Source organism: Mauremys mutica, chromosome 18 (genome assembly GCF_020497125.1).
Source record: "Mauremys mutica isolate MM-2020 ecotype Southern chromosome 18, ASM2049712v1, whole genome shotgun sequence".
NCBI lineage: Eukaryota > Metazoa > Chordata > Testudines > Geoemydidae > Mauremys > Mauremys mutica.
In genome coordinates this window covers 27,467,650-27,492,378 of record NC_059089.1, presented here as the reverse complement: position 1 = coordinate 27,492,378, position 24,729 = coordinate 27,467,650, and the positions used below count along the sequence as shown (strand labels likewise).

The following is a 24,729-nucleotide window of genomic DNA, read 5'->3' as shown; positions in this document are numbered from 1 at the left end:
GCCTCTGGGCGGTATCCCACAGTGCACCACTGACCGCTCTGGACAGCAATCAGAACTCGGATGCAGTGGCCAAGTAGACAGGAAAAGCCCCGCGAACTTTTGAATATCATTTCCTGTTTGCCCAGCGTGGAGCTCCGATCAGCACGGGTGGCGATGCAGTCCGAATCCAAATCCAAAAAGAGCTCCAGCATGGACCGTACGGATGTGATCGCTGTATGGGCAGACAAATCTGTTCTATCAGAGCTCCGTTACAGAAGACGAAATTCCAAAGCATTTTTAAAAAATCTCCAGACAGAGGCCACAGCAGGGACTCAGCACACTGCTGCATGACAAACGTAACGGAAAGCCAAAGAATCAAATGGACGCTCATGGAGGGAGGGAGGGGGGACTGAGGACTCAAGCTATCCCACAGTTCCTGCAGTCTCCGAAAAGCATTTGCATTCTTGGCTGAGCTTCCAATGCCTGTAGGATCAAACACATTGTCCGCGGTGGTTCAGGGCATAGCTCGTCAATTTACCCCCCCACCCACTCCCAGAAGTAAAAGGGAAAAAAATCCTGTCTTGACTCTTTTAAATGTCACCCTATGTCTACTGAATGCTGCTGATAGATGCGATGCTGCAGCAGTCAACTGCAGCATCCTTGCCCCCCCTCCTTGGTGGCTGATGATGATGATGGATATCAGCCATATTGTACCATCAGCCTTGTGGCAGATGGTGCAGTGCAGAAGGACTGGTATCCGTCCTCATCATCAGCCCGTGAGTGCTCCTGGCTGGCCTCCGGTGAGGTCAGCCGGGGGCGCCTGGGTAAAAAACTCCTGATCATTCCCAGTAGATGATACAGAACGGCTGGTAACCATCTTCATCATAGCAAGAGGGGGCTGAGCTCCATCAGCCCCCGCCCTTCATGTGTAAAGAAAAGATTCTATTCTGCCTGGACTATCATAGCAGCGGGATGCTGGGCTCCTCTCCCCCACACTGCTTAATGTCCTGTCTGGACTATCATAGCAGCTGGAGGCTGCCTTCCCCTCATTTTATCTCACTAACAAGTCACTGTTTCTTATTCCTGCATTCTTTATTACTTCATCACACAAATGGGGGACACTGCAACGGTAGCCCAGGAAGGCTGGGGGGAGGAGGGAATCAACAGGTGGGGTTGTTGCAGGGGCACCCCCTGTGAATGGCATGCAGCTCATCATTTCTGCGGGATCTGACACGGAGTGGCTGTGCTCTCTGGTTCTCTGATACACTGGTTCTGTAGTACACTTGCCCCATATTCTAGGCAGGACTGATTCTATTTTTTGATACCATAAAGGAGGGATTGACCCGGGGAGTCATTCCCATTTTTGTCTTTTGCGCCCCCGGCCGATCTCAGCCAGGGGCACCTATGACAGCAGCAGATGGTACAGCACAGAAGGACTGGTAACCGTCATCTCATTGCCAATTTACAATGGCATGGTAGATGGTACAGAACGGCTGATAACCATCTCTGCTATCATGCAAAAGCAAATGAATGCTGCTGTGTAGCGCTGCTGAATCGCCTCTGTCAGCGGCATCTAGTACACATATGGTGACAGTGACAAGAGGCAAAACAGGCTCCATGGTTGCCATGCTATGGCGTCTGCCAGAGCAATCCAGGGAAAAAGGGCGCAAAATGATTGTCTGCCGTTGCTTTCCCAGAGGAAGGAGTGACTGACGACATTTACCCAGAACCACCCGCAACAATGATTTTTGCCCCATCAGGCACTGGGATCTCAATCCAGAATTCCAAGGGGCGGGGGAGACTGCGGGAACTATGGGATAGCTACGGAATAGCTCCCCACAGTGCAACGCTCCAGAAATCGATGCTAGCCTCGGACCATGGACGCATACCACCGAATTAATGTGCTTAGTGTGGCCGCGTGCACTCGATTTTATACAATCTGTTTTACTAAACCGGTTTATGTAAAATCGGAATAATCCTGTAGTGTAGACGTACCCTGAGACTCAACTCTCCTCTCTGCCCTCTGCATCTGCTGGAAATCAAATAAACAAAGTCCCATTAGCACACATGTAGCTTCAATTTATTTAAAAAGGGTCACAGATACTGAGAGTTGAGGAATACATTCCTTTTCCCAAAATATTTCCATTTGTACACGAGCCTGGTTCTAGTTTGCAGCATGTGGGAAAACTGAGTAAACCGTACCAGGTTTGAAGTACTCATGGATCTGGGATTCACATGATATACTCTTTCAGTTCTCATTGTAAAGATTATGGTCTGTTAAGAAAATTACAATAACCTTAATGCTGGTCTGATCTCTGCAGCACAGATCTCTTATGTTGTTTGCAAATAGAGAAGGATTTGCAAAATACATATCTCTTATGCTGCAAGATTTTCTGTTTTGGAATCAGACAGTTTGACATTAAGAACTAAGATTTGGATATAAGCAGCCAGTTCATGGAAATTCAAATCAGAGGCTACAAAGTTGTCTGCCCACTTTGTTCATTCTGTATATTCTGCAGCGGCGAATGTTGTTTGGGGACCATTGGAGATTACTCTCTACTATTCCCTTACAGCAAGATGGACTAAGTAGGTCGTTTTGCACTCTGTCTGAATCTCCTTTACCTTGTCAGTTTAAACACCTACGACAACATTTAAACCCAGATTGAGTGATTGATTTGGTATTTATTTGAAGTTTATCCTCAGTAAGTTCCGCTTTTCCTTCTGTCTGACAAAACCAGGCCTTAATTTTTTTTTCGGTTTTTGAGACAGATTTGCAATGGCTCAAGTCTTGTAGAAAAAGGAAGATGGTGCTGTACATACTTTGCTCCTTTTGCTATTTGTGGTTAGATAAAACATCTCTGCTTTTTCTTGGAGTGCAATTTGTTTTATAAATGTTTGGAACCAGCTACATGTGCAGTTGCTGATTGTGCTGGGCACAGAGGGAATAGTTGTGCTTTCCTCTTGCGGCCTGCAAATAGCCTGGCCCTACATCTGTTCTGAAAGTCACCAGGAATAAGGAGACTCCATTTTACAGAAAAATAATGCACTATTTCAAGAGCAAAATACACTCGGAACATGCGGTGTGCTCTTCACATGGCTTCTGGGGAAATACAATGAGGAGCCGTAATTGAAACTATGCTGTAGTAAATTTAAATGAATTGGCTAACAAATTCCCTCTCTGAGGTGTGCCATCTGAGGCTAAAAGGCTTAATTTTTTTATGTTTTAAATATTTCCGAATGCTTTACTGACTTTGAATTATGATAGTATATGAAATACGTAGCCACTAATAGAGAAGGAATATATTTCATGATTCAATTTTAACAGTTTTGCTGTATTAAAATCCTGTTTAGAGACCCTTCATATCACTAAAAAGACGTAGTTACGTAGTCAGCCTGGTAGACCAGCTGCTATTTTTAGTGACTTGAGAAAACAATTTTTTATTGTGGACACTTGTGCTTCTCTCGCCTTGATGGGACGTGTGCATTGAGAGATATTGTGCTTGAAGGGTATTTTTATACTGCAGTTAGACACTCAGGCTTGCAGGGCTCGGGCTAAGGGGCTGTTTAATTGCAGTGTAGATGTTCAGGCTCATTCTGGAGCCTGGGCTCTAGGATCCTGCAAGGTAGGAGGGTCCCAGAGCTTAGGCAATAGCCCAAGCCAGAATGTCTACACCACAATTAAACAGCCACTTAGCCAGAACCCTGTGAGCCTAAATCAGCTGGCACGGGCCACTATGCAGACCTTAAGTGTCACAGGTACAGAGGTAGCTTTTCCTTGTTTAGGTAGCTTTGCAGTGTAAAAGCAGCTACTTTGAAATTTTTGCATGGCCAAAAAGAGTTAATGAAAATAATGATTTAATCTAATAGGTCTCTTTGCCTTAGAAATTAAAGATGTTCTTTAAATTATCAGTGGCATTTTTGGCCAGATTTTGGGGGCCAGATGGAAAGACTTTAAAAATAAGCACAAATGGGCTAATTAGCTTTTTAAAGTATTAAAAGCCTTCTTAAAATGCTTTTTTTCCAGTGGAATCATTTGAGAGGTTTTCCACTGGACATTCACCATTCAGCTTTGTTACAACAGCAGTAACACTAACTGAAAGTACTAGTGTTGTAGCCGTCATTTGTATTGTAGCGACCTGATATACATCAAGGGGCACTCATCCACTATGTCTGGTGCTATCCTTCGTGTTGTGTGTTAAGGAATCAGGGTTTGAGTACATACCTTACTAATTGAAAGGGTTTCTTGGATAAAATTATTTTTCTTGACTCACAGCAACTGTGCACCAAACTACATAATCATTGGTTCATCTTTTGAGAGAGAAAACAGAGGTCCTAGCCCAGTGGGACGGTCAATGTAAACGAACTGTTTTGCAGCCGGCCAGCAGATTACCTTGATGAGCCACGGGTTGCCCACCACTGTCCTGGCCACTTGTGTTCATTAACACCCCAATGGTACTTTTTGCAAGAGTGGGGGTATTAGCTGTGATGTTCCAATCAGTCTACTTAGGAAATGACATTCTGCTACCTACATTTCCTCTGCAGTTTCACTTACAGAAGTTACATGTTTCATACTCTTCTAATTCGTTGCATAGTGTTTCTGTGCGCTGTTGAAACAGCCCTTCTGTAACACGCCAGAAATGGTTTCATTTCACTAATGGGAGAAGTGTTCCCTGTATGTAGTTTTATTTCACTGTAAGGTGTACAACTGTGTGTAGGAATGAAAGACACAAGAAGAAATCATCTATTTGTCATCACGATCATTTATTAAAATACTTTTTATAGCTTGGAAAACACTAACTTTCAGATAAACACCATTCTTTTCAGTGCTTTGAATTAACGGGTATAGGGAGATTGACACTTGAATCTTAGGGAAAAAATCTAGTTAAGTGAAATGTATATGAAAATAATTGGTTTGAAACAGCAGCAGTCCACATTTGTATCTGATTCAATCCCCATATCTACTGCATTTGTTTATATTCAACAGTAATGCTAACAGTATTCAGATCTCTGGTTGAACGATGGATTCATATATATACCGGTGACCCTTGCTGCTTCTTACAGCCATTGAGGTATTAACTGATATCAGACTCCATCTAGCATTGGGACCTGCTACCTGAAACTGTAGAAACAATGATAACTGGAAAGGCTCATTCCTGTGTACAAAGGCTGTCACATTATCTTAAGTTAATGTGGAAAATAGCACTGGTCACCACTGCTAATGTCTAAAATGGCAGTGCCAGTCTTGTGAGCATTAGAAGTCTAGGCTGTCACAAGACACAAAATGAGCAGGAAGAAGAAATATCCCAGGATTATAGAGCTGAGTTTCACAATCAAATGAAATCCATAATATAAATTCTCTTGCAAACCGACCCCCACCTTTGCCTGCTCCCCAACTGTCTCAAGGTACAGCATATACTCTGAGACCCTCTAGTGTCCCGGTCATGGTCACCTTTGCTTTAGTGGCTCATCAATACAATCACAACCTTTCCTGCCATTTTAAATCCGTGTGTGTGTGTGCGCGCACATCCATTTGAGCCTGCAGTAAGGAATGCATAGTTTTTTATGCTGGGCTGGGAGTGGGAAGCACTCAGATAAGCAAAGTAGCACTGTGTGTCTTTAAATGGGAATTGTTTAGCTATACTGCAGTGCATCTGCCTTCTCTTCAGAATGTTCTTCAGCTTCCGGACAGCATGTGAGAATAGCTCCATCTCTGAGGCAAAGTGCAGGCCAACTACCTTTCACAACAGGCCGGCTTCCACTCGATACAGAATAGCTGGGAAGACTGAGTCAAAGAAAGCTGCATTTTACTTTTTCTAAGGACAGTTTGAAGTCCAAATAAACAACCTTACTGCCAGAACCTGGGTGGGGATACAGGTGGGTACATAGAGCTAGTTGGGTGTAGGTCAGAAGTAATTGTTGGCAGTGAAGCAGGCAGGAAATGTCAGACTGTGAGCAGTGACTGGGATAGTCTGTTTCCATGCACTTTCTAAGCTTCCCATCCTCCACTACTTTATTACTATTTTTTTTCCTGGTGGACAGGAACTTGAGACGTAAACAACCATCGACTTTACCTCTTGAGTTTAAGTATTGTTAACTGACCCTGATGAGCTGTCTTTTAATTAGAATCCAGAGAATTTTACAAGTTATTTTATGTTTCAGGTCCTCAGTATCGTCTGGAGAAGCAGAGTGAACCCAATGTCCCAGTAGACTTAGACTGTACCTTGGAGAGCCAGAGCACTTTGGAATTCTGCCTTGTCCGAGAGAACAGTATGTTTGCCCTTTTCACTCTTGCTCTTGTAAATTGCTTAAGCTCACATAAGTTATGTATTCTGGAGCACAGGCTGTACCGGCTGGGTGAGCAAGTTTTGAAGAGGCTCTGTTTCCTAAGGCACTTTTCAACTGTGCCAAAAGAATATTCCAAAGTGAAATGATTGATTTCATACCTTTTGGTAAATAGTCTGCATCCTGTTTATCGCTTCTTGATTAATCTTTTTCTGTTAAAACTCTGTTCTGTAAAGTTATGACCAACTGTGAAAAACACTTGAAATATAAAGCTTTTTCTGTTGCAAGCACTATTTAGTGGATAAAGTTATTGGTCTGCTATACATTTTACCATGTCAATATTGCTGCCCAAGAAGCAGCAACTTTTAACCTCTAAAAGAAATTAATCACGTAGCTGTAACTAGAGCAGAGGTTTAGAGGTGGTGTTTATCTAAGTGTGGGGACAAATTGTTTTCTCTCCAGATATGCAAAAACATTACTTTTGGGGTTTGTTTTGTTTTTATAAGTTTTACAAAATTTGTTGGAGACAAATGTAAAGTTTTCCCCCTTTTGGTTCATCCCTCTGTCTTTCCAACTTTCCCAATGGCCAAGCTCTCAGTTTAGTTTTCTTCTCACTTCTTCTATGCAACACTTTTTTTTCTCTCCATTAGTCAGAAAACTGGTGGCATGTATGATCTGTTAAACCCATGCTAAGAGGTTTCTGGTTTCCTTACAAAGATTAAATCTTTTCATTTATGCTTATAAGGCTATAGCATTTCTTCCTGAATTTCCCCACGAAGGATCTGACATAGAAAAGTGATGGAGCATTAGTGGGGTAACACCTACCTCGTGCCAGGTATGTGGTGCTGTCCCCCATTTAACGAATGGCAGAATTAAGACTTTGAGCTGAAATGACTTGACTAATAGCAACTCAGTGTCAGAGCTGAGATTAGACTTCATGTTCCTGGCTCCCGTGTTCAGAGTGGATGGACTTCGCTCCTGAGACCTTCTTCATGCTTCACCTTTATTTCTGTGCCCTTTTGTTCTAGAATACTTCAGGGAGAAACCCTACAAAAGTTGGAAGAGCTTCTTTAAGGGCTTATCTTCACTATGGAGGTAAGTCAACGTAAGTTGCGCTACTCCAGCTACGTGAACAACATAGCTGGAGTCGACGTAACTTAGGTCGACTTACCCCAGTGTCTTCACTGCACTGCCTCAAATGGAAACGCTCTCCAGTTGACTTCTCTTACTCTTCTCGGAGAGCTGGAGTACCAGGGTCAACCGGAGAGCACTCTGCCATCGATTTAGTGGGTCTTCACTAGACCCGGTAAATTGATCCCTGCTGCATCGATGGCAGCAGCGTCTGTCTCCCCATAGAGAAGACCAGCCCTGAATGTGCAAACACAGTAGTTTTAATCTTGTTAAGTAAATCAGACTGTCCCATAATCCTATCCTGGGGTTTATATATGAATTGTTTAATATTTCTTTGAGTATATCTCTGAACTTTTCCTTTTGTATGAAATTTACATTTCATAAAGCAAACAGTGTAATATTAAATTGTTCTTACATGTACCAGCTCTTTTCCTGAACCAAAGCCGGCATTGATCATATTTTTGGCGATCTTGCCTCTTTCATTTAAAATATAACCAAACTCTTGACCCTGAACTGTCTGATTCAAAGCTGAATGCACACGTTGCACTTCCAGACCAATCTGTACAGTACCGGGCAAGAATGCCTAGTGTGGCCCGCAGCCATGAGAACTGCGGTGAGATCCTCTGAGTTCCCCCAAGCTAAGCAGGGTCATACCAGGTCAGTACGTGGATGGGAAGCCTCTAAGAAACATCTGGGTGTTGGTGTTCAGTAGGTGGCCCTGTCCTTCCCTCTGGTCAGCACTGCACCAGTTCCCCAGCATGGCGCAGTGGTAACTCTCCCATTAGGGCGGCTGAGACACTGTCCCAATGAGAGGAAACTCAGCTGAATTCCAGTTCTAGCAGCTGCCGGGCGGGTCCCTGTCGCTTTTCCCTGAAAGGTTTTGGTGGAGGCTGATGCTCAAGTGCCCTCCCCCGATGCCCATTCCTGTGAGGAGCCCCAAGGCGTCAGCGAACGCCACAGGAGAACTGAGCAGCCCACGCCGTCATGGCGCCTGCGCTGGAACCACAGACAGGGCCCTGCCTCAAACGGTGACCTAGAACCACTACTTGGATGGCAGCGTTTGGCCTGGGGGTGCTGCAGGTGCTATCTTTTGGATGAGATGTCAAATAGAGTCTGTGATTACTTGTGTTCGTTAATAAAATAATAATTGAATCATTGATTTTCATCAGCTCCAACTCTGATGCATAGGTTATAGGTCTGGGACAATGCAAAACAGAAATTGATAGGTGTAAATCAAAACTTTACATCAAATAGAATTAGCCATATTGTATGTTTAGGTCCGATTTAAAACGATTTCTCCTTAACTTAGTTATGTATTCGGATAGAGAAGAATCTCGATTAGAAGAGCTATTTATTAAATGTGCTCATTTATTTTTTTCACATGGAGCCAAACAGATGCTAGTAAAATAGATGCCAGTTTCCTTTGGGCAAATGTATACTTTATATTTCATGGGATTAAGTGGAAACAGAAAACTTTCCATTAATAGAAATACATGTGCAGAAATCTCCTAAACGTCTAACATTTACTAGAGACGCTCAAACTAATAAACAAATCTCCCAAATTTGGAACTTTTTAACTTACTTTCAGATTTATATTTAAACTGAATGCCTGTATTTTGCTATGTGAAAGGCTTTTATGGAAAACAGCAAATTCCTCATTGCTAATTTAGTTTATTCTCTCCATCCTGCTTCTGGAAAGTTCCTCTTTCTCATTTTACCATTAGGTAGAAATTAGTATTCAAGGGAAATTGGTCTTAATATATTAAAATTGGTTAAGTGCCTTTAGACCTGTACCAAAGCCAATGTCTTATTGGAAAATGTAATTGGGGACTCTGTGTATGTAATTAATTGAATTACAATTAAGAACTTTCATTAAGCAATATACTAGTACATTAAAGTAATAAGGGGACATTTTTGCAATGGAGTTAACCTTGTATTTTTGTTTTATTGAGGAAATACATATTTGCTTGCTCTTGAATATGTCATCTATTTAATATTTTAAGTAGCCATACTACAGCTGATACTTCTGTAGTATCTTTGAGATTAGCAGTCTGTCATTTTCACATGCCAGCTAATGCCTTGTGTTTTGAGTCAGACTCCATGCTTTGTTCCTGGAGGCCTTGTAGGCACATCACTAGAAATGTCTAGACTTGTGCCTCCATTCTGATGTTTCTTTTACTGTTTTATCTTTTTTACCATTTGAAAATCAGTTCTTCTGATGATATACCTCATTCTGTTATTCATTGCCTGAACTAAGTGGAGTTATAATGCTAGTGAGGGTGATCTTCCCAAAGTAATCTCAGCTTTGCACATGAACAAAAACCTTACTTCTGTACTGATCTGTGGTGTAGGTGTTGTCCCTGCATTCTCCCTGGTGTTGTGGCACAGCACTGAGTAGCTCTGCCTCAGTTTCCCCAGTAGAGTCTTCAGCACTCTTTGGTTATGGAGGTGGCTTAGCTTTCCGGCCTAGTCACCGAGAGAGTTCAACCCCCTGCTGGGGTGATGGAGTCCTCAGGTGAAAGTCCAATATAAACACAAACCAAAAGAACCTTTGGCTGTGCTGGGCTCTGTTTTCATTCCCCTTCCTTTCTAGTGGACCCTAGCTGCATCAGCTTGTCTTAATGCCCACCAATGGGTTCCTGGTAATAAATCAGATAGTCTGTATCATGCCTAGTTTCCACCGAGGCATGGAGACCTCAGCCTCCAGTCAGCTCCTGGGACCAGCCAGGCTTCTCTCTCACCATCACACCAGTCTGCTCTTCTTCATGGTCCTCCCCAGCTGAGCTGTGCTCCCTCTTCTTCCAGGCCAGACACCTGGCACAGGTATAGCGGTGCTCCTAAGCACTAGTGCCCTACAAATAATGAGAGGAATGAACACAGCTCATAAGAGATTATCTGAGGTCTGTCTCAGACCTCATGGTTCTTCCTGAGGGAAAAGCCACCTCCAGGGCTCTCAGATATACAACCCCTAAGGCAATGGTGGAATTTTTTCTGCTCTCATGTATATAATTTGTGCGCGTTATTGTGACATTTGGCCTGGCTCCTAAGAAGCAACAGACCCCTTTTTGTCTGGCTCATAAATAACTCTGTCAGATCAGAATGACATGCCTCTTATTTCTTTCTAGAAACCATGATCAGGAGATGGGCATCTGACCTCCCTGGAGCCTGTTTCCTCCCATCTCCTGTTGTCAAGCACATAGTGAAAATATATTTGTTTTACTTCATACAGTTCTCATCTTTCTTGATGTTATGTTTCTGCAATACATGGTCTTAGCTTTTCTCACTTTTGATTTCTGCCTCTTTCACGCAGGAAATCCCTGTATCATTTGTAAGAACCTAACTTTACAGAACAACATGCTGGTGTTTTGTCTCTATTTAAATAGATAATGAAAGAGCAAAAAATGCCAAGATAGTTGTGAACTTAACACCTTTGATCTTCAGTAGCCACTTTTTGGAATAGTATCTTTTCCCCCAGTGAGACACTTGGGCTATGTCCATACTGCACTTTCTGAAGAAAAAACACCCCAACTGACAAAAACTTTACTGACGAAAAGCACTGGCAGGATCCTGCCATCAAAGCTCCCGCCTCATGTTATTTTGTTGACAGGAGAGCGCTCTCGTGCCGACAAAGAGCGGCCATACGGCGTGCCTCACGGCAGCACAGCTTTGCCACTGTAAGGTGCTCAGTGCAGACATAGCCTTGGTCTCTGACTTCAGAACCACTGAACAGACTCTTGGGCCTGGTCTGCACTACACGTTTAAACCAAATTTAGCAGCGTTAAACCGATTTAACTCTGCACCCGTCCACACAACGAGGCCCTTTATATCGATATAAAGGGCTCTTTAAACCGATTTCTGTACTCCTCCCCAATGAGAGGAGCAGCGCTGAAATCGGTATTGCCATGTCGGATTAGGGTTAGTGTGGCCACAAATCGACGGTATTGGCTTCCGGGTGGTATCCCACAGTGCACCCTTGTGACCGCTCTGGAAAGCCATCTGAACTCGGATGCACTGGCCAGATAGACAGGAAAAGCCCTGCAAACAGTGCTGTGTGACAAGCGTAACGGAAAGCCAAAGAATCAAATGGACGCTCATGGAGGGAGGGAGGGGGTACTGAGGACTCCAGCTATCCCACAGTCCCCGCAGTCTCCAAAAAGCATTTGCATTCTTGGCTGAGCTCCCAATCCAGGGAAAAAGGGCGCAAAATGATTGTCTGCCGTTGCTTTCACGGAGGAAGGATTGAGTGACGACATTTACCCAGAATCACCCACGACACTGTTTTTGCATTGGGATCTCAACCCAGAATTCCAATGGGCGGGGGCAGACTGCAGGAACTATGGGATAGCTACGGGATAGCTAGCCACAGTGCAACGCTCCGGAAATCGACAGTAGCCTCGGTATATGGACGCACACCGCCGAATTAATGTGCTTAGTGTGGCCGCGTGCACTCGACTTTATACAATCTGTTTTACAAAACCAGTTTATGTAAAATCGGAATAATCCCATAGTGTAGACATACCCTTAGTCTAGGTCTGTAGTGTCCACTTGAGCTGATTGCTTTGCCAAGTAGATGCTTTTACATTCGAAAACTACATTGTGATCTCCATTTCAAACACCCGACAGGCCTGTAAATATTTGACAGGTTTACTCACAGCTGCTTATGTGTGGCAAGTATCTCTTATGATGGTGTCTCCAGTCCGTGCTCAGAGATGATTCTTTCCTCTGTTGTTGAATTCTCTTGGTCTCCTCAACATTCTGATAAAGCTGCAGGTATAGGAGCCAATAATATGCCAAGTTCTGTAGTCAGGATTTTTCTGGGCAGGACATTTATCTCTGCTGTTACTAATATTATTGCTATTATCCAGTGCACCCTCAGGGGTCCTAATGTCTTGCCATCTTTAGATAGATGATCTGTTCTGATGGTGGAATTCCTGGCTTCTCTCCCATGATCAGCAACTAGAGACATTTGACAAACCTTAAACTGTCCTCTTCACATAGCCAAATAAAACAAGATTAGGAGAGATTGTTCTGTTTTACAGAGGCTCTGAAATATTTCCAGTATAAAATCCCCCAGTTTAATCATTTAAACTTTGTCAAAGTATTCAGATTTTAAGTTCTAATGAAAATGTTATCCCTGAATCTGATTTAATAACACTACTAACATGCCCTTCTATATGGACTTTTCATCTGAGGATCTGATATATGAGTAAGTTCAGCCTCATAATACCCCTCTGAGATAGACACTTATATCCATTTTACAAATGAGTAAACAGATTGAGAGGCTGTTACTTGTGGAAAGCCACCCATTGAAACTGGGAACAGAAGATTAATACTCTACAAGGCTGTTTTGTGAGTCTTAATTATAGAATCATAGAAATGTCGGGCTGGAAAGGACCTCGAGAGGTCATCTAGTCCATTCCCATGCACTGATCAGGTTTACTTCCTAGACCATCCCCGACAAGGATTTTTCTAACCTGCAGATCATGCCAATTACTACTTGTCCTACTTTCAGTGGACATAAAGAACAATTGATAGTCTACTTTAAAACACCTCTTAACATGTTTTTGGAGACTATCATCAGGTCCCCCCACAGTCATCTTTCTCAAGTCTAAACATGCCCGGTTTTTTTAACCTTAATTAGTTAATATTTATAAAGTACTTTAAGAAACCTTTGATTAAAGACTCTAGAGAAGATCAGTATTTTATTTTTGTTACTACAAAATTTCTGACTAGGTACCAGATTAGTTTGGCTATTAGTCCACACATTTCACCTTTAGTATAACATCATCCTCATGAACCAATTACTTGAAGTATTAAACTCAGGGGAACATAGGACTGTCTTCACCCACCACCAGAATGCAGCCACCTCTTGGGTAGAACATAACAAATAGCTAACTGTGAATTGTAAAATTACCCAACATCTTAGGTACAGCCCTTTGAGGTAATGCTGTACCTGTATGAAAACTGAAGTAGGCAAAATGTTAGTTACCTCCCCAGGTGCAGTCCAGACCTAACATGGAATATAACCAGGACACTGAGTTAACACCTCTGCATCTTCCACAGGTGGTCAGGATCTGTGCTTTATTCATTCCGAATGAAGAATGCCAGTACTGAATCACCAGCACAATTTCCTATGCCCTCTAAGTATTCCTTGGAGAGTTCTTATTCCAGTACTCACCCAGGCAGGCCATGCTTAGCTAGAAATCTGATACAAGGTGATATGGCTGCAGGCTATATTATAGCAATATTCTGTGGATTGTATCATAACGCTGCACACAGTTGGATGGTTGAACCAGCACGGTGTTAAAGCATAGTTGGGTAATTGAAGGAATTCATGGCAGCCCTACATTGGCATTTCAGTAATTTTATGTGTTGAACTCTGTCCTTTAACTCCTATTCCTAGTCAGTTTTCTTTTGATCCTAAGGGAACCCATTCCATTATAGTCCTTGCTTTCCTTCCAGGCACCTCTATGCCACAGTGTTTCAAAATGCTTTTAAGTGCACCAAAAGTTTGACATATCTCAGTGTATCTTTGAAATACTGCACCATGAGTGTTTGACATGATACATTATGATAATCCATAGAATAGAGACATTAACACAAGGGTCTTTGACAAAATACATTGTAATGTCTCTGAAGGAGCCATTACAATTTATCTTGTCATTCTGTAGTGTGGAGTGGTTACAATGTTCAGATGGGTACGCACAAATTCACATGCTCGTATACACCATTTTATTGGAGTTAAAAAAAACATCCAAATGGAATGGTCCAGTTTGCAGATTTTAAAAAACCCTCTAGATTGTAATGCCAGGTAGCTGTTTTGTGTGTTGCCGAGGCGCACACAAGTCTAATCCTTTCTCTCGTGGGGAAAATAGTTGGAAAGGTGGTTGTTAGGCTGATATCTTTGGAACATGGTTTTTCCACTGTATACTTTTAAGCATTTAGCTGTAGGCACTTAAGTTCTCTGAACACAGAGGTGAGCATATGTACTGTCGACAAGAAAATCTGTGTGAGAATTCATAAACTGAAAGGGGAAATTTTTTGCAAGTGGGGAAAAATTGAACGTTGAGTTTTTATTGTTTCCCTCTAAGTTTACACTGCTCCTCTCCATGGCTATGATAGCAACACCTGCTGAGACAAATAGGATGCAGTTCTGAAACTCCCAATTATCTCCATTAAAAGGAAGCCTGCTTCTGCATCAGTAGTGTGTATTTGACTCAGGTGCCAGGGTTTTCCTCTCCTTGGTAGCTGTTGTCCTTTCTAAAAAGCAAGTACTCCACTTGTTACCAGACTCCAGATATGGAAACTCTCTGTAGTTTCACTATAAGTTGAAATCCCCAAATGGGATATAAATTTACACCACCAGAGTGTAGAAGGTCAATGCAGGAAGCATTAGTGTGTTGAGCCAGATCCAACCACGTAAGTCTTGTACAATATTAATATATAGAAATTGACAGGCCTTTTGCTGGTTATACTATATTGTTAAGACCTCTACTAAAATTCTATTGTCTCATCTGCCCATTATTAAAATTTCAGCAAAATATAAGTTTTCATTAATCTCCCACAGCAAACGTAGGACTGTGAACTGGCAGTTGTTTCAGCTTTTAGGACTACATTAGCTGGTGTATTAAACAAAATGTGTCATTCTTCAGTATCTTCTGCAAGAAGTTAAATCAATTTTCAACCATATTTATGCACCACTTTATCTAAAAGCATCTGAATTATCATTTACAGCTAAAATGAAATTACTCTGTAAAAAAATTGTCACATTATAGTAATTTTTAAATTGATATTAATCCAACATCATAAAATGTAAAAATCTTAAGGGTTTTTTTTTTCTTCAAGTAATTGGCATTTTGGCTTAATGAGATGTTACCTTTTCTAAAGCTAGTACCTACAGTAGCACTAAGAATACTAATCGGGAGCGTGTGCTTTTTATCTTAGAGCTGAGTACAGGAAACAAGACCCCACTCACGTTAAGAATAATAAAGTTTTAGTAGGTGAGGGGGGGAATATAAAGATGTTAATGCTACAGTTAAATCCCACTATGGGAAAAATACACACCTCTCCCCCGACAGAACGCTGCCCTGGGGAGCTAAACAATCTTACCGCGTTGTAGGTGAAACCGTGTTATATTGAACTTGCTTTGAGACGCCAGAGCACGCAGCGCCCCCCCCCCAAGCGCTGCTTTACTGCGTTATATCAGAATTCATGTTATATTGGGTCGCATTATAGAAGGGTAGAGATGTAGTAAAAGGGAGATATTGATAGATACATCCAAATGCTTGTTGTGTCTATAAGTCACTGGTAAAATACAATAACGGCAGACCTGGCTGGTAATTTTTCAATGAAACATATTTTTGTTGAAAAATGCTGATTTGCTTAAATAAAAAATTCTTATGGAGAAAGGGTCAGATTTGATAAATTCCTCAACTCTCACAAATTTGGGGGGAAAAAATTAAACTTGTCAGAATGTCCCGTTTTGATATTTTTGAAAGAAATTAAGTGGTCAAAATCAAAATAAAATGTTTCGAAATTATCTAAACAATACATTTTAGTTGACCCAAACTGAATTTTTTTAAAAGATTTTCAAAGATTTTGCAATGTTGTCATTTTGTCCCAGTTCGGGTGGGGAAAACATTTCTGACATCTTGAATGTGTTCATAGGGTGGGAAAATCGTTTCTTGCCCGCCTCTAGATAAGAGCTACTTCAGCCATCGCCATTTAGCAGAGCTCCTACTAGCTTAATCATTGACACTCTCTTTTGGCAAACCTGTTCTTGGAACCTAAGCTGACTTGGGCAGAGTCTCTGTAGTTACTGCACACAGGGCATTCACAAAGTGACTCCAACCAGTCGCTGTGGGATATCTGCGAGTTAGCAAAGTCTGTTCTAGGATATGACCACATCTCACTAGAATCCATCATCAGGATTTTCCACAGATTTTATGTGGCACCCTGATTTTTTTTAATATCTTAAGCTTGTAATGAGTGAAGAATTTTGCTTTAGATCTGACACTAAGAATTTACTTCTAACCTCTGATGCGTGGGCACTGATGTGTATTTCCTTTTTAAAAAAAAATCAGCTGGCATGACTGCCTACCGCTGACCAAACAATACATTTGTAATTGCAAAAGAGACAATAATATTTGTATTCTAGTTTAATTATATGTGCCACATTTTAAGCCTTTTATTTTTTTTGGCAGGTTCAAGAGGAGAAGAGATCTCAGAGGAAGATCCTCAGATCGATATAGCTACAGTTCAAGATATGCTTAGTAGCCACCATTACAAGTCCTTCAAAGTCAGCATGATCCATAGGCTTCGGTTCACAACTGATGTTCAGTTAGGTAAATCAATTTATACTGTAAGGCCAAGGAAAGTAGAGCAGTTCAAAACTTCAGCCACCTCAAATAGTTGTCTGCCCACATAGATGCATTAGAAATGCCCAATCACCACATTGTCTAATTGACCGGACAATATAGTGTTTAATATTGCTACTAATTGTTTACTGTCAAAAAGTCCAAGTTAACGTAACAAAACCCTCATAAACTGTGTAAAATGGAATTAAATTATAGGTTTTTGATCTTTCTTCCCCACTTGTCAATCTGTGCTTCAGAGAAGTACAGTAAAAGGCATCTCTTCTCTCAAAATAAATATGAACTATATCTCATTTCTTAGCACATCAGTTGACAATATTTAAGTATTTGTGTTTTCCATCAGCTAGCACATATTCCCTGTCTAAGAAGGCCATTATTTAGTTACTCTTTTGTCTGTGCTTTCCAAAGCAAAGGTTTTTGCTGACTAAACATGCAGATTAATGTTAAAATCAGTCCATGCTAAATTAGGGAAGTTTTTTATAAAACCAGTAGATTCTAATGGTGTTAATGGAATGGTGAAGTGGAACAAAATATAGCTAGTGTTCTGTAAGGGGTTTAACAGTAGCCTTTCTAGCTTTCTCAATGTTCTGCAAAACCTGAAGGCTAAAAGATGACAGGATTTTAATAAAAAAGCTATTTACTAATTTTTAACAATAATAGGGCTTTTATAGTCTCTGGTTTAAATTGTGGAAATTTGATTTAATGGTACATGTATAAGTGAACTATAATACACTCACAAATACTTTATATTAAAAATGATTCAGTACTAAAATATTAAATGCTTACAAAATATTTTTCTGTATTATTTAGTAGAATAGTTATAAATTTGAAAATTTCTCCATTATTTATTACCGTTAGTCTCTTTATTACTCCAATTCTGAACGTGTAAAAAAAAATGATATTCCCCTGCAAATATGTACATTGGAAGCTTTTTCAGTTTATTTTGAACTGTCTTGTTAGGGAAGGATTTATATGCTGGTGTTGAAGTAGAACAGTGTTAGGCATGTTTTCTGCTCTTGAGTAAACTATCTGGGTGTGATAGTTTGCTTTCGGTGAAGTTTGACTCACTGTGTCTGGAAGCTGTCAGAAATGAGAGCTTGAAAAGGTCATGACAGATCACTAAAGATAAATGGTTAAGGGAGAATAGCTGTTGCAGGAAACAAATGGCCAAAGTTGTTTCGTAGTGAAGGGGCTGACCCCATCCACCAGTGTATGGACCATAAACTTCCCTTACTCACCTTCTATAGCACCCTGTGCATGTGTCTATTTTTGATGGCTGCACAAATTGCAGTATGTTTTTATATTCTAATTATGTACAAAACAAAAAACAAAAACCCAGTGAGGTGTTCAAGGTATGAACAAATGGAAAATATCAAAAACTCCCAAGTAAGGTCATAAGAACTATATGTATGTGGAATTTCTCCTACTGGAACCTTTTCTGTTGTTCATGCATCAGTGCTTTCAAACGTAAACATTAAGGGTCAGTGCTGTTTAGAACTAATGGGAGTTAAATATGTTAATCCTCTTGCTGTGTGGTGGCAGAATAGACTCCATTGAATGTGAAATGTCAGAGCCAGTACATATATTAGTTTGTATTTATGGATTTTAGGGCTTTCAGTGCCAAATAGCATGTGGATGGTCAGCGTTTTTATTTATCAGTCATATTATATATTAGCAGTAGTTTAGTGACAGTTTCACTCTGTGTACTGCAGGAATATACATGCTGGTCAGGAAACATTGGGCTGTACAGTGACCACACTTAAAAACATCCTTCAAGATTGAGTAGAAGTACCGATACCACCAGGTTCTCCCTCAAACTGGGAGAACCTTTCTAAGGGGAAGGATATTTTTATGTGCAACAGGACCCCAACAGTAATGGAAAAAAATCTTAGCACAATTTTACATTGGTTCTGTTAAATTTGCTAAAGATAGCGAATGTCCCTTTTGTTGGCTAGTTGGTTGGTTTTAGATAATAGTGTAAGTGTCCCCGTAGGTTTTTCTCCCAGATGGTGGGAGACCCTGGCCTCGCCCAGTTATGTTCACTGGGTGATTTAGACACTGGCCCCAGTTACTTATTTCTTACGAGGAGGATATCACCCTTTGGGGTTTTCTTAAGTCTCTTCTGATGTGGGAATCAAAAGGAAAGGTAAATGTCCCAGCACACTCAAAAATAGTTTTTTTTCCCCAGAGCCATATCAAAGGGAAAAAGACCAACAGTTCCATCTTACTCCAGGGCTGTCTGTGTAGCAGTTTTCAAGGAGTCTTTCTAGCTGGGCTGTTGAATCAGGTTTGCTCTGTCAGGCCTACCCTGGGGGATTGCTGCACTCCATGTAGGAGTGGGGCAGAGAGATCCTGGGTGGGAGTCCCTCCTGTGGCTTCAGGAGTCACTTGAGCACTTTCCTGCTCAGGGTGATCTCTTCCTCCAGCTGACTGCAGTTTCCTCCCTTTTAAAGGCCCCCTCCCTACCATACCTGGTTAACAGGGTCAGAGGGGCAGGGCTAGCCACGCACACAAGGCCTGTCTGGCACCTTCCTTAGCAATGTGGGGTCTATACACCCTGTCACAAATAGGTTCTATGTGTTTGCATGTAGTGTAATATCTGCTCTGCTGAAAAAGTTTATGAAATTTGGCTATGGAGTAATGCCCATGTGTAAAATTGCATAGCTTTATATTTGTAATAATGTACTTGTCAATAAGTCCTTTTTTTTTTTTTACTATAACTGCCTGTACAAAGCCACCAGTAAGGAAATAAACATTTTAAAGGAGCAGTTTTGATTATGTAAAGCAGGGTGGCCAATGGTGATACTATAAGCCAGTGGTTCTCCACCAAGGGTCTGGGGAGCCACGAGCAGGTTTCAGGGGGGCCGCCAGTCAGGGCCAGCATTAGACTCGCAGCAGCCCAGGGCAGAAAGTCAAAGCCCCACTTCATGGGGCTGAAGCCCAGGGCCCTGAACCCGGCCACCCGGGGCAGAAGCCAAAGCCTGAGCAATGTAGCTTTGCGGGGGGCCCCCTGTGGCTTGGGGCCACGGGCCTTTGCCCTGCTTGCTACCTGTAATGCCAGCCCTGACTTTTACATACAGAAAAACACTTCTTGTGGCACAGGTGGGCCATGGGGGGGGGGGAGGCTCAGAAAGAAAAAGGTTGAGACCCCCTGCTATAAGCTACGTTTTGTGAGTATCTGTGTATTCTTTCCTTTGATTTTCTGAGAAACACTGCACCTTGTAAGACCGGTGAGAGAATCTGGTTCTGGTTTTATCCAGAGAGCTGAGAGGAATGCCCAGGAGTGTATACACCTGCATGTAATTCTTATGCTAAAAGGAGTTATATAAATATAGAGGGAAGAAATGACCACTCTGTGGCTGACCTTTTATTAGAGCTGAAAGCTTTAGTCACAGCAGTCACAGGGTCTGGGGTTTTATGATTAACTTGTGTCACATTATAATGCACATGTACTGTATTGTCAACATTTCTACTCAGTTTCCAGCATGCAGTAAGGAAAAGATGTATTTATTTGTGCACTATGTTATCAAAACTAAAGGAGGCATATTGATTTGAAAAATTATTGCTGGCAAAGTATGTTATTAAAATGGCCCATTCCAGACCCTAGCAAAGAAAACAGCAAGAACACAAGGGTAGTGCTGGGTTGTTGTAGCTGTACCATTTGTTTTGATAAAATAGCTGCATGAAAGGAATAATACATTTAACTTGATTGTGAATGTGACTAATTCAGACGGTAAAGCAGAAACTGCATAAGCTTTATGAACTAGCTAATACTCCATGGATTTTGGGTTCAAATACATGCATATTGGAGCACAGTAACACACAAAAAGACAGCATTGACAAAGAATGTGCTCCTGTGGATGTGTGCAGGCTAAAGCAAATGATGCCGAGATACAGAAATAATAGATGAAGTATACAGCAACAATTTGCAGATAAAAATAATAGAAGTTAAAGTGTATTTTACATGATAAAGGAAAGATGAAAGAGGAGGAAAGTCTGTTACATCTGAGATGGTTACAAAATCCATGGGTTGTGAAGTAGCCTCTGTTGAAAAGATTGATGCAATGGGGAGTGACCTTGGCTTGGAGCAGGAGCTGGTGATGTATGTATGAGCATCTCTCTGCTAAATGGACCCAGATTTGTAGCACTAATATACATGGAAGCCCAGAACCAAACTCAGTATGGCAATAAATCAACAGCCACTTTGGGTGTCATTTCTGGTTTATATTCCACTATTGTTCTATCACTTTAATTCATGTCACTATCATCTGTTCATCTGGAACAGTTTTATATAATTTTCCAGTGGAGTTACCTGACAAATCCTATCAAATTAACAAGGTACATTAACAATATTGACTCTGTGAATTCTGGAGTTGCAGGACCATAGAATGAAATTTTTAAAAGCTGTTTCCAGTAGCGATGATATTTTGTTTGCTTTAGGCAGGGAGGAAGAAAAGGATTTGTACATTTATTTTGTAGAACTTGTCTTGACTTTTTCAAGCATAAAAATAAAAACTCTCATCAACAACTTCAAATATAATTTTCTTTGAGAGGCAGAAAATGTCTAGATTTTGGCCAATTATTGATAACACTGAAATAAAAAATAAAACTGGGTTATACAATTTTTCTGGAGTGGAATCTTCTAATAAAGTGGATCTCCTGATATAGCTTCAGTCTGCTCAAATTATCTAGATCTAACACTTCTAGCATCAATTAAATTCTTGACACTCTGCCTAATTGAAATATGGTATCTCTGATGTGAGGGATGTTTAAGGACAAATTGATGCATGTGCTAAATCAAAAAGTAAGAATTGTTTGTGGCATTCTGTAAACCATATTGTAATGAACAGGGTTAAAACAAAGATTACTTTACATTTTGTGCAAAGGACCGTAGCAACATGTATGCTCTGTGCATCTGCCTTTTGCTGTCTGTGCATTTTGGTTTTATAATTGAATAAAGTACAAATGAAACGGATTTTTAGGTATCAATTGGGGTTTCATTTTTGAGAGGGGAGAGGTAGAGATTTTAGATAGATTTAACCTACCATCATATTTTTCTTTTATTATCTCCTGTTTAAATAAGTTTTCCTTACACTCCAGCCAAACCTGGCATAGCATTTTCCAAAGTATCTGAACCAAAGGCCTTAGAAGGGAAACGTTTATCTCTGTAGTTTCCCAGAGAAGCAGCAGCAACATGTTATTATTTTAAATACTTTTTATTCGCTTGCTCCATTTTCCCTATTTCATTGTGACCTTGACCTATAACTCATGACCTAAAAATGTAATTACTTTTAAGGCTCCACACAGGTCTCCCTATGAAAGGGATACTGAGAGGCTTGTTCAGTCATGTCAACAGAGACTTGTAATTGTAAACTAAACAATGAGCTCCTGTACTCTTCAGTGCAGCACAGCAAGGCTGTTACTTTGTAATACTGTGATAAAGACTGCCATAAATTACAGTGTGTATTGCAGGGTAGATTCCAGCACAGTGTTAACTCTCCTTGCTCCTTCTTTCACAAGTTCAGAAATAAAATTTGAAGTGATGATATAGTTAACATTTTCTACAATCACTCTCAGGATTTGTCTGTTGTAGGATTCTCTGTTCCATGTTCTTCCCCTGAAGTGTTAATGTACTGTGTGTGTATCCGGTTCACCTAGACACATAGTAGTGTAGTATGCAGCCATCTGGGGAAGCCCATGCCCATAAACAGGCAAATTCTGTGCCAGGAGCAACGGAGCCCATTACTTGCTTTCAAAGCTGCCTAATTAGGGTTGGCTCTAAATTGCTAGAAGTGTAAAAATGCACACAATCTCCAGGACTGGACATCCTCCTTTGGAAGAATCTGTTCGGATAGCAAACAAATACTACCAATGGCTGTTGTCTTCTGAGATAGTAAATATATATAATAGTGGTGATTAAAAAAAGCAACACAGGAGGTGCGTCTTTCTATAAACCTTATAATCCATTTAGCAGCTGCTCTCAGAACAGCTGTGCTTACGTTTGTGAAATGTGTTTCCTGACGCTTCTTTTTTTGCTATAGTGCTTTTTTAGCAAGCGAGGAGGGCGCCATACAGGTTATGTATACAGGTTGATAATTACTTTGCTTTTGGCTTCAAACACTCCTGCTCTTTCGAAAAGCCCAAAAGGACAATATACTTTGATCCTACGTACGATTTATAAAGTGTGTCAAATGGTTGATGTGAAATCACTTACACAGTCCACTGTTGTGGCTTTTTATTCCCTCTGATTCTCAGGTATCTCTGGAGACAAGGTAGAGATAGACCCTGTTACTAATCAGAAGGCCAGCACTAAGTTTTGGATTAAGCAGAAACCCATTTCGATCGATTCTGAACTCCTCTGCGCCTGTGACCTTGCGGAAGAAAAAAGCCCAAGTGAGTAGTAGTGCTTTTTATTTATGTTCTCTGCTCTCTCCCTCTCTCCCGCTGTATGTGCCAGGTGCCACGAGAATATACTGCCACCCTGTCCTTTCCTTTCCATAGGTGTGTTTTATTCATTATATGAAATTCCTTTATATTGGACTTGGTTGTATTATAGTAGAGGGTGTTATGTACAGATATCATTTTAACGAGGGCCTTTCAGTGCTACTTACTGTAGACTGAAGGTCTGACCCCGTTTAAGTATTTCTTGTCCTGACATCAGTAGCCACCAGTAGTGTTCCATCAGGAAATTGCTATTTCCTGTGATCCAAGGTTTAACCCCTTGGCTGTGATACATTTCCCAACATTATTGCACTTGCTTTTGAACTTTTATTGTAGCAGCCTTTGGGTAGCAGCTTGAATGAATTTAAAGAACACATGTTCTTAGAGGTAGATTTTAATCTCAAATGTACACAGCACATCAGCACATCCCAAAATAGCTGCAGTCCTGGGGTCAGTACAGTTGAGAGCATGACCTGACTGAGAGAATTCAGTTTCAGCAAAACAGTGGCCATATTTAAGAACCAGGGCAGTAAGTGATTTCGTTGGTAACCGGAAAGCATGCATAGGACACCAGTGTTTCACCAGACAGCAAAGTGAGGTCTGGATTGAGCTTAAGGCCTGAATGTTTTGGTTGAATGCTGCATTGTAGTATTTGTACCATCGATGATTAAAAGAACTAACAGGACAACAAGCTCTTTGTGCACAGGCAAAAAATAGATAGTTGTTGATAGTGACCCCAAATTATAACGATGCAAAACGACAAAGAAGTTAAATATATTATAGATGTTAGTACATACATGCTTTGTTTGAGGGTAGTAAAAGACCCTTAGTGTAGCAGTGAGATAGAGAAAACATAATGTGCATTTACTAGGGTAATGAGTTGGTCACATTACTTTGGAGGGATGAGATTGTGGGTGCACAGATTTTATTAAAGATTATGCTAATATTATCCTTCGAATCACCACTTCATTTGCCTCCCCTGTTTCTGTATCTCTGGTCAAGGCAATCGTTCTCCCGCATCCCTCCAGCAAGTTGTCACTGTACTCCGTGTGAGTGTGATCCGGAGGTACAGCTTCCTTAGTGGCCGAGCAGTCTGAAATTGCCTAGCCTTATCTTCAGAGTACTCCAGAGCAGAGCTTTAGCAGCAAGATTGGCCAGTCAGCAACGGTGTGACAAAATGTGAGATTCTTGACAAAATCCTCGAAGGCTGGACTTTCAGCCAGGTGTCAACCCAGCTTCATAATATATTTGTGGGTTTGCACCCACAATTTCAATGGCAAAAAAAATGTGGTTTCAAAATTGTGCACACGGCCAAAAACAGGCTGTATCTAAAAATCCAGTCCTGAAAGTCTAGGTTTTTGTCATGGCCTTGATACCACATTAGCCTAGGAGGCGTCATATGTCCCTAAACTCGTTTGCATCCAAAAGATCTGCAGTTGGAATGATGGGGGGAGTCTTTGGGGACTGTCAGCACTGCAGAGGTAGCACATGCTGCTGCTGGAAGGGACACTTGTGCCCAACT

General features: G+C 41.1%; 1 protein-coding gene across 2 annotated transcripts in view; it reads left to right on the top strand.

Moving 5' to 3' along the window:
* MAPKAP1 (MAPK associated protein 1) overlaps positions 1 to 24,729 on the top strand; it is a 164,994-nt gene that overhangs the window by 122,796 nt on the left and 17,469 nt on the right. The window contains exons 8-10 of one of the 2 annotated variants that reach the window (XM_044993060.1): positions 6,139 to 6,246; positions 16,596 to 16,736; positions 23,022 to 23,159. In XM_044993060.1, coding sequence (XP_044848995.1) covers positions 6,139 to 6,246; positions 16,596 to 16,736; positions 23,022 to 23,159 — 387 coding nt within the window. The remainder of the gene's footprint in view (positions 1 to 6,138; positions 6,247 to 16,595; positions 16,737 to 23,021; positions 23,160 to 24,729) is intronic. The other variant, XM_044993061.1, reaches the window with a different exon arrangement.